Raw genomic sequence first — 12,764 nt, 5'->3', positions numbered from 1 at the left:
AGCTACCATGGTAATTTCATTTCCTTTTTATTTTTTATCAGATTAATTATCTTTCCTAATTTCCCTCCCTCTTCTTCATCATTGATGCAATTTCCCCTCCCTTCATCAAGAAAATGCTGCAAACACTTGGGCATGTTTGAATTCTGATCTATTTTCAAATGAATCCAAATAGAAACATTTTTAGTTAATTTCAAATGAATCCAAACACAAAGTAATTAATAAATAATTAGTAATTAGCATTAACAATAATGAATCCAAACCCAAGCAACTAACATTCTTCATGGAGTATCAAAAACTAACAGCAAGAAAAAAGAGAAAAGTTTCCAATACTCAAGCATGCAATCATGCAATCAAAATTAAAATTTATCCTCAAAAAGTACAAAACTAGAACAAATTGAATCAAATGCCGGAATTTATTTTGCTTTCTATTTTTCTTGGAAAAATGTTTGTGTTAATTGTTCATGATTGCAGATTGTAAACAATCTGTATATATAACTCCAAGTTATTACGGATTATGTGCTTGCATGAGTTAATTAAAAATTGTTGTACAGTCTTGACAAATTAAACATGAAAAGGGTAGCTTAATTGATCTATGATGTAAATGATCAACCAAAAACAAAATGAAAAGAATAAAATTACTGCCATTGTGTGTAAGATTTTTATTGCCTGTAGTTTCTGAAGAGCGCGTTTCCTATCCACAGCATATACATGACTTAGCCCTTTCATTTCTCTCAAACAGATTATGGAAATGAAAATCACGTTTGAGTAAAAGGGGGAAAAGACTCCAAGAGTTTTGCAGGGGAGGGAAATTAGGAAAGATAATTAATCTAATAAAAAATAAAAAGGAAATGAAATTACCATGTTAACCTTACTTTTAAAAGCTAACAAACGGAATTCTTAACAGAGGACTAAGGTGTGTAAAACCATTAAAGTCGAGGACTAAATAAAGTACAAAAAGTCACTTAGGACTAAATTGAGTAAAACCATTGTAGTCGAGGATTATATTGGGTATTAACTCCATTTCAAAATCAGTTTTTCCACTTTCATTGGAGCTATCAAATCTTCCAATTTTAGTAAATTTACGAGAAAATTGGCATTTGGTCAACGGCAGACGTCTAAGCTCTGCCGTCTCCTTCTACTCGCCTCGTCTGTTAGTGTTAGGTATGTGTAAGTGTATGTATACATATGCCCCCTTCATCTACGTCTCTCATCTGTTTGATGAAATTCCCCTCAAGTTTCAGGCCCACTTTCACCTCTGTTTGAGAATTACCCCACTGCTTTACGCCGTCCGTGTCCATACATCCATTGGCGATGGCGAATGCTCTTCCCATTCCGAGCGATTCCTACAAGTTAGGCTTCATCGGAGCAGGCAAGTTGGCTGAGAGCATTGCGAGAGGCGTTGTCAAGTCAGGCTTATTGCCGCCTTCTCGTATTCGAACTGCCCACACCGGCCCCGCTCGCCGAACTGCCTTCGAGTCATTTGGTGTCACTGTGTATGAGCATAACAAGCAGGTACCATTTCTTTCTTCTCCTTCTGCCTTTTTTCCCCTCTCAGAATTCTATTTATTGATAAAGTTACAATCTTTAGGCTACTTCTTTGCTCCTCCCTGTTTGAGATGTTTTGGTTGCTTTAATGGGCTCATATTATCGTGTATTATTTGTGTTTCTAATTAACAACTACTAGGTGATGACAGTATTGCGGTTTTGCTTCTCACCTCTAATTAAAAATGAAACTCTTTGGACTAATTTATAGCTCCATTCCCATTGATGCTTCATGTGCATTTCCTATGGAGAACAGGTTGTTGAAGATAGTGATGTGATCATATTCTCTGTGAAGCCTCAAATAGGTACACCCAGCATTCTTGTTGTTTCCTTTATCCTTTGTTATATCTCAATACAGTGATACTAATTTATTGTCAGTAACAAAGAAACTGCTATTAGCAAATGATGTTGTTAGAAAAGAGCAGGACATCTGCAAGTATGCAAAAGCAGTTATCTTCACACCTTAAAGCTGTGTAGTGCCACTATTGCTTACACCATAAATAGATCCAACCTCCCGAAACCACCCTTCTTAATAACAGATGGGTTTGTGCTGAATTATATACTAGTAAAATAATCAAAATGAATGTTTATAAGTTTAAGGACAAAAGTAAAAAAACGTTGCAACAAGTATTGGCTACTACCACCTGCCATATGCACACAAGAATATTTGATCATTTAGCACTTCTTTTTGCTTTTCATGATACAGGAAAGGCAAAATATTTCCATGTTTTCCTCTCTTGGAAGAGGGAGATGGCAATGTACTGTCATATTTGGCATTCCTCCATTCCCTAGTTCCATTTAATGTTACAAAAGAATTTTATTTAATAATCATTCTCTCTCTGAGATTATCTTATTCTTATCATGATGTCTTGTGACAGTTAAAGAGGTGGCATCACAAGTTAAACCCATTCTGACTGAGAAGCAACTTCTGGTGTCTGTTGCTGCAGGTGTCAAATTAAAAGATTTACAGGTTTGTATAGTTTTTTATTTTTTATTTTTATTTTTTTTCTCTGTATGTAATCAGTTTTAAAAATTCATCTGTAAATCAAGATGTGAAACCCTATGCTTTGTTATTCCAGATGGGGTGATTTCCAATGCATCCCATATGTGACTTCAATGTTTTTTATGTAGTTGATTATGGCATAATAGCTTCTTCATGTTTTTTGTGTCTACTTAACCAGTTTTCTTAGCCAGTTTGCTCTTCTTCTTTTTTTCTTTTTTTTTTCATCTAGCATTGGAAAATTAAATAAAACACTGAGTATAGCCTCTATTGAGTCTATTCACTTTAAAACATGCTGTCACTCAGAGACAGTTAAGAATGGCAGTATCTTCATATTACTGGGAAATTTATGCTGTTATATATATATATACAATCTTCCTAAAATTATTTGGTTTAACAATTGAATTTGCCATTAGTGTTTCCATGGTGTAAGAAAGTTAGGTTTGCTGTAGCAATTTCAATAGTGATGCTTAAATTGAGGCTATCCTATGATTTTATTTTATTTTATTTTTATTTTTTTTGCCTTTATAATGTCTTTTGGATGTGAAAAATTATTCCAAGGGTAAGGGCTCTTAAATCTTATGCAATAATTTCCTTTTGTGGACATTCTAAGATGCTTCCTTAATTCACTAAGCTGATCTTTCCCTGCTGATTCATATAATCATTTATTGAAGCGATTGGTTTGTTTTGCAAGGAATGGGCAGGTAATAGTAGATTTATTAGGGTGATGCCAAACACTCCTGCAGCAGTTGGCGAGGCAGCTTCTGGTATATATTACTTTTGTTGAACCCTATTATGCTGATCCATAAAAGCGCACTTGGCAAAATATCTTATGTATATAATTTGTAGAAAGTGAAGAAGAGAACTTTGAGTTCCAACTTTTACATTTGATGTTTTTGCACCAATGCACGCCTGCTAATTGTCGTCCGAATCACAATCCACTCAGTCTAGTTGCCAACAATGGCAATCTGTCGATAGGATTCAGTTCATTCCGTGAAGGGAGTATGTATCACAGTAGTTTAGGAACCTATTGATAGTAGTATACAGGAATGTGATTCTGTACCATAGGAAGTCCAGGAAATGTTGCTTTCATTTTCTGCTAGTGGCATTAAGATGCTTGAAGTGACATGCATATGCTTGAAGTACCATAAAATCATTTTATTTTCTTCTTTGATCAGTTTGGAGTGGTATGCTAATACTTAAAATCTAACTTTATCATGATTCACGAATGCCTTTCATTTTCTTGCATTCTTTTAGTTTGTATGTGTTCAGCATAGTGTTGGAAGTGCATTATTTCTAATTTAGACGTATTAACATAGTGATTAGCTTGGGGAGTGGCGCAACAAAAGAAGATGGAGACCTGATTTCATTGTTGTTTGGAGCTATTGGTAAAGTGTGGAAAGCTGATGAGAAACTGTTTGATGCAGTGACAGGTCTGAGGTATGTTGCTCCTTCGATTTTTCAAGAAACCGGCTAGCTGACCCGTTAAATGAGCCTTATCATGGGCACAGCTAGTGTTCACACTTCCTAGCATTTCCCATGCTGTGTCTGTCAAATGTGAAATGCAAATCTCATTTAGCTTTATGAATTACATTACATTGTGGAGTTATTTTTTTATCAGCGGAAGTGGACCGGCTTATATATATTTAGCTATAGAGGCATTGGCCGATGGAGGAGTGGCTGCTGGTCTTCCTCGAGACCTTGCACTCGGTCTAGCTTCTCAAACTGTAGGTTTATTGCCATTGATTGTACTTTCTGGATTCTGTTTTTGAGTTTTTCTCTAATATACATATGTTTCAGCTTCAATGTAATAGACTCTGTAACCATTTCTCTCTGCCCTCTTTCATTAGACTTATGTCAATATCTTGTGCCATTAAATTGGTGTTAATTTAGGCCAAAATTTGTTAATGTTGCAGGTACTAGGGGCAGCATCCATGGCAACCAATGCAGGGAAGCACCCTGGTCAACTTAAAGATGATGTTACATCACCAGGTGGGACTACCATAGCTGGAGTTCATGAGCTCGAGAAGGCTGGATTTCGCGGGACATTGATGAATGCTGTTGTAGCTGCAACAAAGCGCAGTCGAGAACTTTCTCCGAATTAATGCAACTTTTTTCTGCATGCTCACATACTATCTGGCTTAGAAACTTAAAAACCTGCAATCAGTTCTCTATTTGACTGATAAATTGAGGCTCCAGGACCATCTGTTTTGAGTATCAATCTCATATTTCTTATTGAGCTAAGTGTCTCTCCTGCACTTCAGTTTTGTGCTTCTTCAGAAATCATTACCAAATACCAATGCGAAAAGAAAATTCTATATGCAAAGTATTTTGACAAACATTTAACTGTATTACCAATCTTGGAAATTCTTGAGAGCTAAAAAAAGGGCAGAGGAATTGCTACATACATAATTTCCAACCAAAGTGCAACTCAAAATTACTTAATCTATATCCTGTAACAAATTGTTGATCATGTTTACCAGAGGCAAAGTGCCCTTGGTCATTATCTCTAACCTAGAAGTATTACTGGCATGAGAGAAAAGCGAGAGACCAAAAAATATGAGCTCACGAAGAAACAGGCGGGATGATAGAAATCCATGCCAATAACGGGGTTCTAGATCAAAAAACGCATCAAAGAATCTTCTCGTGGCTGGCAAATCGAGCTTCAGTAGAATATCCATACCAAAACAAAAGAATTCCCTTTGCCGCCTCCTCTCTATCGGCCACAGGTCTTTCCAAACAGATGCTGATAATTCGTTGCCCAGAAGGCTTCTCTCGGAACCTAGGTACTGAATGATTGCGTTGGCAACAACCGGAGCTGCAGCCAGAGTCCTTGCCACCATATATCCGGTCGAGGGATGAACCATACCTGCAGTACCGCCAATTCCAACAACTCGTTGGGGTATCACGGGTAGGGGACCTCCCATTGGGATAACACAACGCTCGTCTTCTTCAATGCTCTTGACATTGATACCTAAGTGCCTTAAACGAGCCACCATTCTTTCCTGAATATCCTTCATATCCAAGCCAGGACGAGCCACTAGCGAGGTTTCTTCAAGGAATATCCTCTGCGAGGAAAACGGCATGGCATAAAGAAAGGTCGGGATTCTTTTATTTCTCTCCTTTAGCTCCAAGTTACTGTTTAGGTGAGAGTCTCGCCAATCCATGAAAACCATCTTATTCAAATCGTAAGGGTGTTCCTCCACTTCTGCCAGAATGCCATACGCAACTTGATAGCCCGGATTATAAGGCTTATCGTACTGAACCAGGCATCTAGAAAAGCCAGTTGCATCAAGAACCACAGTTGCTTGAATCGTCACACCATCACTGCAAATCAACATGGATTTCGATTCTTCATGGATCACCTTTATAACCTTGGCTTGATGAAACTTAACACCATTCGCAATGCATTTCTGCATCATTTTCGATTTGAGTTTCTTCCTGTTAACCCGCCCATAAGGCCTGTCAAGATCTTTAGTCGTGCGGTCATCAATATACACCATAGCTCCAGACCAAGTGGTATCGAGGCAATCCAACAAATCCATGGCCTCGAATTCATCCACCCAAACTCCATAATTATTGGGCCAAATCAATTTGGGAGAGGGGTCAATTGAACAAACTGATAACCCAGCTTGTGAAACCTGCTGTGCCACTGCAAGCCCAGCAGGGCCACCCCCAACCACAGCTAGATCCACAACAATCCCTTTAGAGGGTTCAAACATAGGGAGCTCAAAATCAAGATTCTCTTTCTTGGTCACAGGCACAAGCTCTAATAGGGCACTACTGCTGGCCTTAACACGGCCAACATTCCTGCAAGATTTCCATGAACCAATCCTAATTTCCTGTTTTTGAGGCTTCAGGGAGGTAAACCCATGATGTGGGTGCAGAAATTCAAGCTCATTAGGGGTCTTTAGCAAAGTATCCATCACCCTTCCACACTACAATCTGGGGTTTCAAGATAACAGTATGTATGTACAAAGAACAAGGAAGACAGGAGGGAATAAATAGGGATATAGTGAAATGGGTTGGAGTAAAATTTCAAGAAATCCCACATAAATTAGTAGAGGAAATTAGAAAATTGAAGGACAGCATAGGTAGACAGTTGTAGGCTTACCATGTCGCAGGAGGTGAGTGAACAAAAAGAAATCTCATTGTTTTGGTTCGTGGGAGGAGAAGCTTGTGGTGTGGTGAGCAGTAGAGCTTTGTGGTGGGAACAAGATCACATGCTCTAAACATTTGGGTTCCATTTTAGCCCCTCCAAATGTACAAATATTTCACTGCACTATCTACTTATGTGCTCTCTTCTCTAATCTCTATGCATGGTCGATTTGTGAGAATTGTGTATGAAAGAATACATTTTATTCGGTGTTATATTTTTAATTAATTATAAACAATTAATTTCTTAATTAATACACATAAATTTGTCTCGTAAAAAGTATGTATAGTATTATATATAAGTAAAAAATATATATAATAAGTCTCGTGAAACTAACTTAAGTGATCAACCACCTAACTTAAAGTTAGAACTCTAACAATAGGGGGCTAGACTTCAAGTTGGTGGAAATGTAGCGATGAATAGACTATAGTAATAACATGTGAGACGTTTCAAAGTTAGCACATAATAAAAAGTTAAATTTTAAAATATTTTGTATAGAAAAATGCTATATATCTTTCGTCTAAACATTTATCTTCTGATGTGACTTTCATTCACTGAATGCTAATGAATTAACTGACTCCACCACTAATTAAAAATTATATTTAGCTACCTATATCATTACTATGTAGTTTCTTTTACCCATTTTCATTTCTTTGATTTAGTTGAGATTATTTGCTGTGAAGAGTTGTAAATAACAACAATTATTATATTGTGGCAGGATTAGGGTTTGCCATGAGTATTATTATTAACAATGCTCTATATTATACGAAGTATATTTTTAGTTAATATACTATGAAGATTCAATTATTATATATATTTAGTTAATAGATTATGTACCATCAATTATAACTGAATATACACAATATATTAAATATATATATCAACGTTCACAATGCGTTACATGCGTATGATAGACCTAGTTAACGTTATAATTTGCGATAAGAACAGAAAATCGTGAACTTGATTAGCATTTTCTTTGATCCATACAGCCCAAGAATGTCTGCTATGAAGTCCATAAAGATGGGCATCCCGGCCCAATAATAATCCAGAGGACTAGACTAACCTATTGGGCCATTGACTAAATCTACAGCCCAATCATCACCAAATTTGTACGGAGTATTATTATTAACCTTTACTCACCAGAGTTGTATCTCAATGGATATTACTGCGAGCTTTTATGAACTTTTGCTTGAATTTTAATGAAAAAGTGATGGAAAATAATGAATGTTTCACTTGTTAATTATGGTTTTAGGTGAACGAGAAACGCCTAAAAGTAGTAGAAAACAAGGGAGGTTTGAGTTAAGCTAGAAAGAAACCTATGATTATTATCCAATGTCTCTTGACATCTTTTAAGGTCTCACATTCCCATAAACAAAATATATGCATATGATATGCATGACAGCTCAACTGGTCATAAGAATGAAGTTTGAGAGCAAAGATCAGATTACAGAGATTGAGCCTCACTGGCTCGGGTCTTTTATTTATATATATATATATATATATATATATATTAAGATGAGGGATAGTGGGGGAACAGGCACCAGAAGATAACAGCCACATAATAATAGTATGTATGTTTCGCACTCATTGTTGCATCCATGCAAGACAACCCAACATCATCATCACACCATTCCTCTATTCTACGGAGTATATGTTTAATTTCTTTTGCACTAATAATTACCTACCAAGTGCTATATCTCACCACACGACTACATATTACAAAACAAAACGCATTCAAAATCAATAAAAATCAAGAAAATAATAAAGGCCGGAGAGGAAGCCAGCTCATTTCCCTTATTATATAATTATATAAATTAAAATTAAACCAGCACTTACATATACACAATGGCATTCTTGTCATTTTATTCAAATATGAAACCCAACTATATATTCAAATTTGAGTCTTAATTGTGTTCAAAATATATGTTATTAATTTTTTGTTATGTAAAATATTATATAAATTAATTGTGCATTTTATATGATTAGAGAAAAAAAATAATATTAAAAGGTGTTATATATGCCCCAAACAAGATCGAAGGGTCTCAAAAAGGAACCAAAGAGAACGCCCACTTGCGCAACAAACCAAAAACATCCATTCTATATATTAAATATTCTGGTTCATGAATCATCAACTAATCATCGTATTAAAAAATATTTATATTTTATGAAGAAAATATATTTCCCAAACAACTGTATTTCAAATATATACATGTGCTGTAATATATTGTACATACATACGCACGTAAAAATAAGTTAATTAAACTATACGCAGGTGCATAATAATAATGTATACTACAAAGTAATTTTCAAAATTAACAACACATATACATATATTATTTGAATTATTTGATTGAGATAGTAAACCGCTAGTAAATTTGTTTGTCCATAAAATGATATTAAAAATGCACCTTAAAAGTATCTTAAATTAAACCAAATTGGAATACTGACACGTCATGTCTATCAAATTAGGTATATCATATCACTCACAATTAAAAAAAAAAAAAGGAAAAAAGGGTATGTAATTATGTAAATACATGCTGACATGCATGAATCATGCTCAATAATTTAATTCTTGTAAATTTTAATTTTGTATTAATTAATAAAAAAATATTTTTTAAAATTACAGTAAATGTTATAAACTTCGAATTTAATTTAACGGATAAATATTGAAGAAAAATGTAATATATATTTTTGTAATTAAATAATAAATTAAACTGTAATTTTTTTTTTTAAAAAAAAAAAGAAGAGAAAAAGATTGAGGTGCATGCATTCCCACAGAACAACACTCGGATTCTGCTTACCTTGTCTGTCCCATCCCATGTTGATGTTGGACTAACATCATTCCAACTTCCACCGCCACTATCTTCTTATTAATTATTGCCCACTGCCTTCCCTTCCATTCGCACCATTATCACTCCAATTTTTATATTTAAATAAATAAATAAAACCCACCCAACAATAAAATATATATAATTATTAGGAAGTTTGAGAAATGAAATATATATGATGATTATTATATGAAAAATTTGGATCTCCAGTTTTAAAGCTAATTATATATATGTACTTGAATTTCTTAACTTCCCAGCCGCGTTGCTATATTTGTTGGCAGGCAAAAAGATTTTTAATTATGGGTGCCGGAGAATAAACGTACTGAGATATATGGATGGAGAAAGTAAGGTAATTTAGTTAATACTCATGAGAATGGTGGTACATTGATGGAGGGTCGCAGCTATTTTGTCGAGTTGTCATGGTTTCTCTCTGGCTGTGATGGCCGCCGCCGCCGCCGCTATTTTCGACTGCTCCGAGGTTTAGGTACACTAGCCTTGAATCCAGGTTAAGGTTGACCATGTTTCCACTGCCGGAGCTGGGAATATTGCGGTGGTGATGCTCTTCGTTCATTGCCAATGCCGCCGGGTATATCACGCCGGAGGATGAGTTGTTGTTCGCCGCTGCATTACCTGTTCAATATATATGAATATGAAATAGTAAATTTGTATTTTTCAGTGACAAGAGAAATCGCAATCACTATCTGGATGTGCACAAAATAAATTTTGTCTTGTGATTTAATTGTAAAAAATTAGAAGTCACAATGAAACAAATTAAATCAGCCTAAGTTATTTATAGATCTCAAGTTTGAGAGTGGACTTGTAGCATTTAGTTACCAAAGTTAATGGTATGACAAACTTGGCTGGATTGTTGAAATTTGTGTGTTTTTTTTTGTTAAAGTGAGAATCAGTTTTGAGTTACCTTCTTCGCGGGAGATGACCATGGCGGCGGATTGGACGAGCTCGAGGCACAGGCGGAGCTTGTTTGGCTCGATGTGGGCTAACCCGGGGATAGCACCCTTGAATAGAAAATCCGAAGTAAGGGTTCGGAGAATGTCCAACGGAGTGATGCCGTCGGCGGTTCTGACGTTGGGGTCAGCGTGGTGATCCAAGAGAACCGAAACCATGTCCGGCGACACCATTTCGGCGGCAATGTGAAGCGGGGTCCTCCCGGCCGCCCCGGCGGGGTAATTAACATCGGCGGCGCCGAGCTCAAGAAGCGCCTTCACAACTTCACGGCTACAATTCTCCACCGCATAATGCAACGCCAATGCCTCGTCGAGATTCAGCCCTTCTCCCATCACCATCAGCTTCACTAGCTCCACGTCCGACGAGTCCAGCGCCCGCCGCATTCGGCGGATCTTCTGGTCCTCTAGATCGGCGGCGGCGCCGAGGTCATGGCGGTGATGGTGGTGCGCCAATAGAGAGCTCCGAGCAAGGGAGGACTTGTGGCGAATCTCCTCAATTTTGGCCACCACATCGATGGGAAGATGCTTGGCTAGAACCTCAGGCGGAAGCCCCGATTTGGCTACCAAATGTGAACACGTACTCCATAGCTGCTGCATTTCTTGCTTCCCTGAAGCTATCAACACCCTCATCACATCCTCAATTGACGCCTTCTCCACCATGCTCGCAAGTTGCTTCTGCAGCAATTAATATATAATTTTTGAATCATATATAATTATTTGATCTGACAGTTTTAGAAACTTTTTCCATTGAGTTAATGGAGGGTAAATGGGTGATTGTGATCACTGTAGAAAGACAAGACTGGAGACTACTGAATAGAGAGAGAGCATATATATATCATTCTCCCAATTTGGATAAGTTTTGGGTTTGGAAGGTGAAGGCGGAGAAATCCAAATCAAGAAACTGAGGATATGATGTTACATAAAATCAAACATATACTGTCCTGAGTGAAGGACACTATACTATACAGATTATTGTCATCAAGAAAATAGAAACAAGGAAAGTGGGGGTGTCTGTAGCTAAATTATGTAAACAAAATCTAGAACAAACAGTTACTCAGATGATGAAATTTAGTAAAAAGAAAAACACGAATTTACCCAGATTTCTATGAGATCATGATGAAAAAAAAGGGACGATGTGGTCTGGCTTCTAATTCCAAATTAAAATCCAACACCGACAACCTTGTACAGTTGAGAAGGAAGGGAGAAATATAGACGAACGATTAAAATGAAAATTAAACCTGGGTGAGTAAAGCGAGCTGTTCAACACCGAAGGATCTAGCGGCGGAGAGAGTGTCGAGCGCGAGATCAACGGCGGAGGTGCAATGCGTATGCCAACACCCTCTCTCCCGACAATTAGGCCTGGGCTCATGTTTCTGCGGTACAATCGAGACCTGTCCACTGTACAAGAACTGCAACATCAACAAGAACACCTCGTACCCCACCGAGTTCACCGGAATCACCGACCCCCTCGGCGACCCGGCTCCCGCTCCGGCTCCGACCAACCCCATCCGAGTCCCCGGCGAGTCCGACCCGGGCGAATCCGGGCCACAAAAGAATTTCCTGAAGAACAAGCTCCTAGCCGCCAAGATACACCTGTGGGCATGAACCAAACGCCCCTCCACACTAAACGTTACGTCGCTGAAAGCCTGGCCGTTGATCAGCAGATTCAGGTAGTCCAACGACAGAGATCTCAGAGAGTCTTCAACACTACTCATACTGAGTATCCCGGCCTGTAGCCTGTAGGTGAAAGCAGATATATTTCTTGATGATGAAGAAGAAGAAGATGATGGTACTGATGAGATGATATCTTAGCTTTTGATGAATAATGATAGCTAACCTTGAACCAATCAGATTTCTTTCTTTCTTTCTTTCCTGTAATTTAATTTCCTCTCAGTTCTTACTGTTTGTTTCTTGGTTAAATACTCGGGTTTCTTGTGTGAGAGATTCTCTGGATGGTGTTTGCAGTGTGTGGTTAGTATTTTCTTCCTTTTCTTTTTAATGCTTCTTAGCTTCCTCAAAATTCTTTCCACTTTAACAGTTAACTAGCAATAAATAATAGTCAATTTATAAATATTTAATAAACTCAGCTAGCATGCTAGAAAATTAGGGTAAATAATAGTTTTATTTATTTAAGGGAGAGGAGCAATATGGGTGGCTATTCTGGGCGGCCGAGGTATATAAGAAAAGGGGAATATGGATAATAAAAAAATAATTTGTTTAAACAATATTGATGAAGTCATACATGCTGGGAGAAAATGATGGGCTATAATAAA

At 37.2% G+C, this 12,764-nt stretch overlaps 3 protein-coding genes across 5 annotated transcripts; 1 reads left to right on the top strand and 2 right to left on the bottom strand.

Annotated features, from left to right (window-relative positions):
- The first annotated feature begins 1,019 nt into the window (after positions 1-1,019).
- Positions 1,020-4,786, top strand: LOC116025125 (pyrroline-5-carboxylate reductase). Of its 2 annotated transcripts, none has more exons than XM_031266231.1 (8): positions 1,020-1,161; positions 1,242-1,512; positions 1,799-1,847; positions 2,421-2,512; positions 3,237-3,309; positions 3,862-3,982; positions 4,164-4,269; positions 4,459-4,786. In XM_031266231.1, the coding sequence occupies exons 2-8, from the start codon at positions 1,312-1,314 to the stop codon at positions 4,645-4,647; spliced, it is 831 nt and encodes a 276-aa protein (XP_031122091.1). In that variant the 5' UTR covers positions 1,020-1,161; positions 1,242-1,311; the 3' UTR covers positions 4,648-4,786. The 2 variants fall into 2 exon arrangements, with proteins under 2 accessions (XP_031122091.1, XP_031122098.1); XM_031266238.1 differs by having other exon boundaries at positions 1,119-1,161; positions 1,236-1,512.
- An 85-nt stretch (positions 4,787-4,871) lies between these two features.
- LOC116025119 (lycopene beta cyclase, chloroplastic) lies at positions 4,872-6,800 on the bottom strand. The gene has a single exon (XM_031266217.1). It carries the CDS (start codon positions 6,466-6,468, stop codon positions 4,984-4,986), a length of 1,485 nt encoding a protein of 494 aa, XP_031122077.1. The 5' UTR covers positions 6,469-6,800; the 3' UTR covers positions 4,872-4,983.
- A 3,023-nt stretch (positions 6,801-9,823) lies between these two features.
- On the bottom strand, positions 9,824-12,455 carry LOC116016920 (regulatory protein NPR5-like). Of its 2 annotated transcripts, XM_031257388.1 has the most exons (4): positions 12,329-12,447; positions 11,730-12,228; positions 10,446-11,166; positions 9,824-10,156 (listed from the first exon to the last, which is right to left on the bottom strand). In XM_031257388.1, the coding sequence occupies exons 2-4, from the start codon at positions 12,204-12,206 to the stop codon at positions 9,885-9,887; spliced, it is 1,470 nt and encodes a 489-aa protein (XP_031113248.1). In that variant the 5' UTR covers positions 12,207-12,228; positions 12,329-12,447; the 3' UTR covers positions 9,824-9,884. The 2 variants fall into 2 exon arrangements, with proteins under 2 accessions (XP_031113248.1, XP_031113240.1); XM_031257380.1 differs by having other exon boundaries at positions 11,730-12,455.
- Positions 12,456-12,764: the final 309 nt, after the last annotated feature.

Source organism: Ipomoea triloba, chromosome 1 (assembly GCF_003576645.1).
Source record: "Ipomoea triloba cultivar NCNSP0323 chromosome 1, ASM357664v1".
NCBI lineage: Eukaryota > Viridiplantae > Streptophyta > Magnoliopsida > Solanales > Convolvulaceae > Ipomoea > Ipomoea triloba.
Note: the sequence above shows the minus strand (reverse complement) of the source record. Positions and strands in the feature narration are given on the sequence as shown.

Coding starts and splice junctions, on each gene's coding strand:
- LOC116025125 (XM_031266231.1), top strand. CDS start 1,312: ATGGCGAATGCTCTTCCCATTCCGAGCGATTCCTACAAGTTAGGCTTC. Junction 1,513..1,798: donor TGTATGAGCATAACAAGCAG/GTACCATTTCTT, acceptor TATGGAGAACAG/GTTGTTGAAGATAGTGATGT. Junction 3,310..3,861: donor AGTTGGCGAGGCAGCTTCTG/GTATATATTACT, acceptor GTATTAACATAG/TGATTAGCTTGGGGAGTGGC.
- LOC116025119 (XM_031266217.1), bottom strand. CDS start 6,468: ATGGATACTTTGCTAAAGACCCCTAATGAGCTTGAATTTCTGCACCCA.
- LOC116016920 (XM_031257380.1), bottom strand. CDS start 12,206: ATGAGTAGTGTTGAAGACTCTCTGAGATCTCTGTCGTTGGACTACCTG. Junction 11,167..11,729: donor AGCTCGCTTTACTCACCCAG/GTTTAATTTTCA, acceptor TAATTGCTGCAG/AAGCAACTTGCGAGCATGGT. Junction 10,157..10,445: donor GGTCATCTCCCGCGAAGAAG/GTAACTCAAAAC, acceptor TATATTGAACAG/GTAATGCAGCGGCGAACAAC.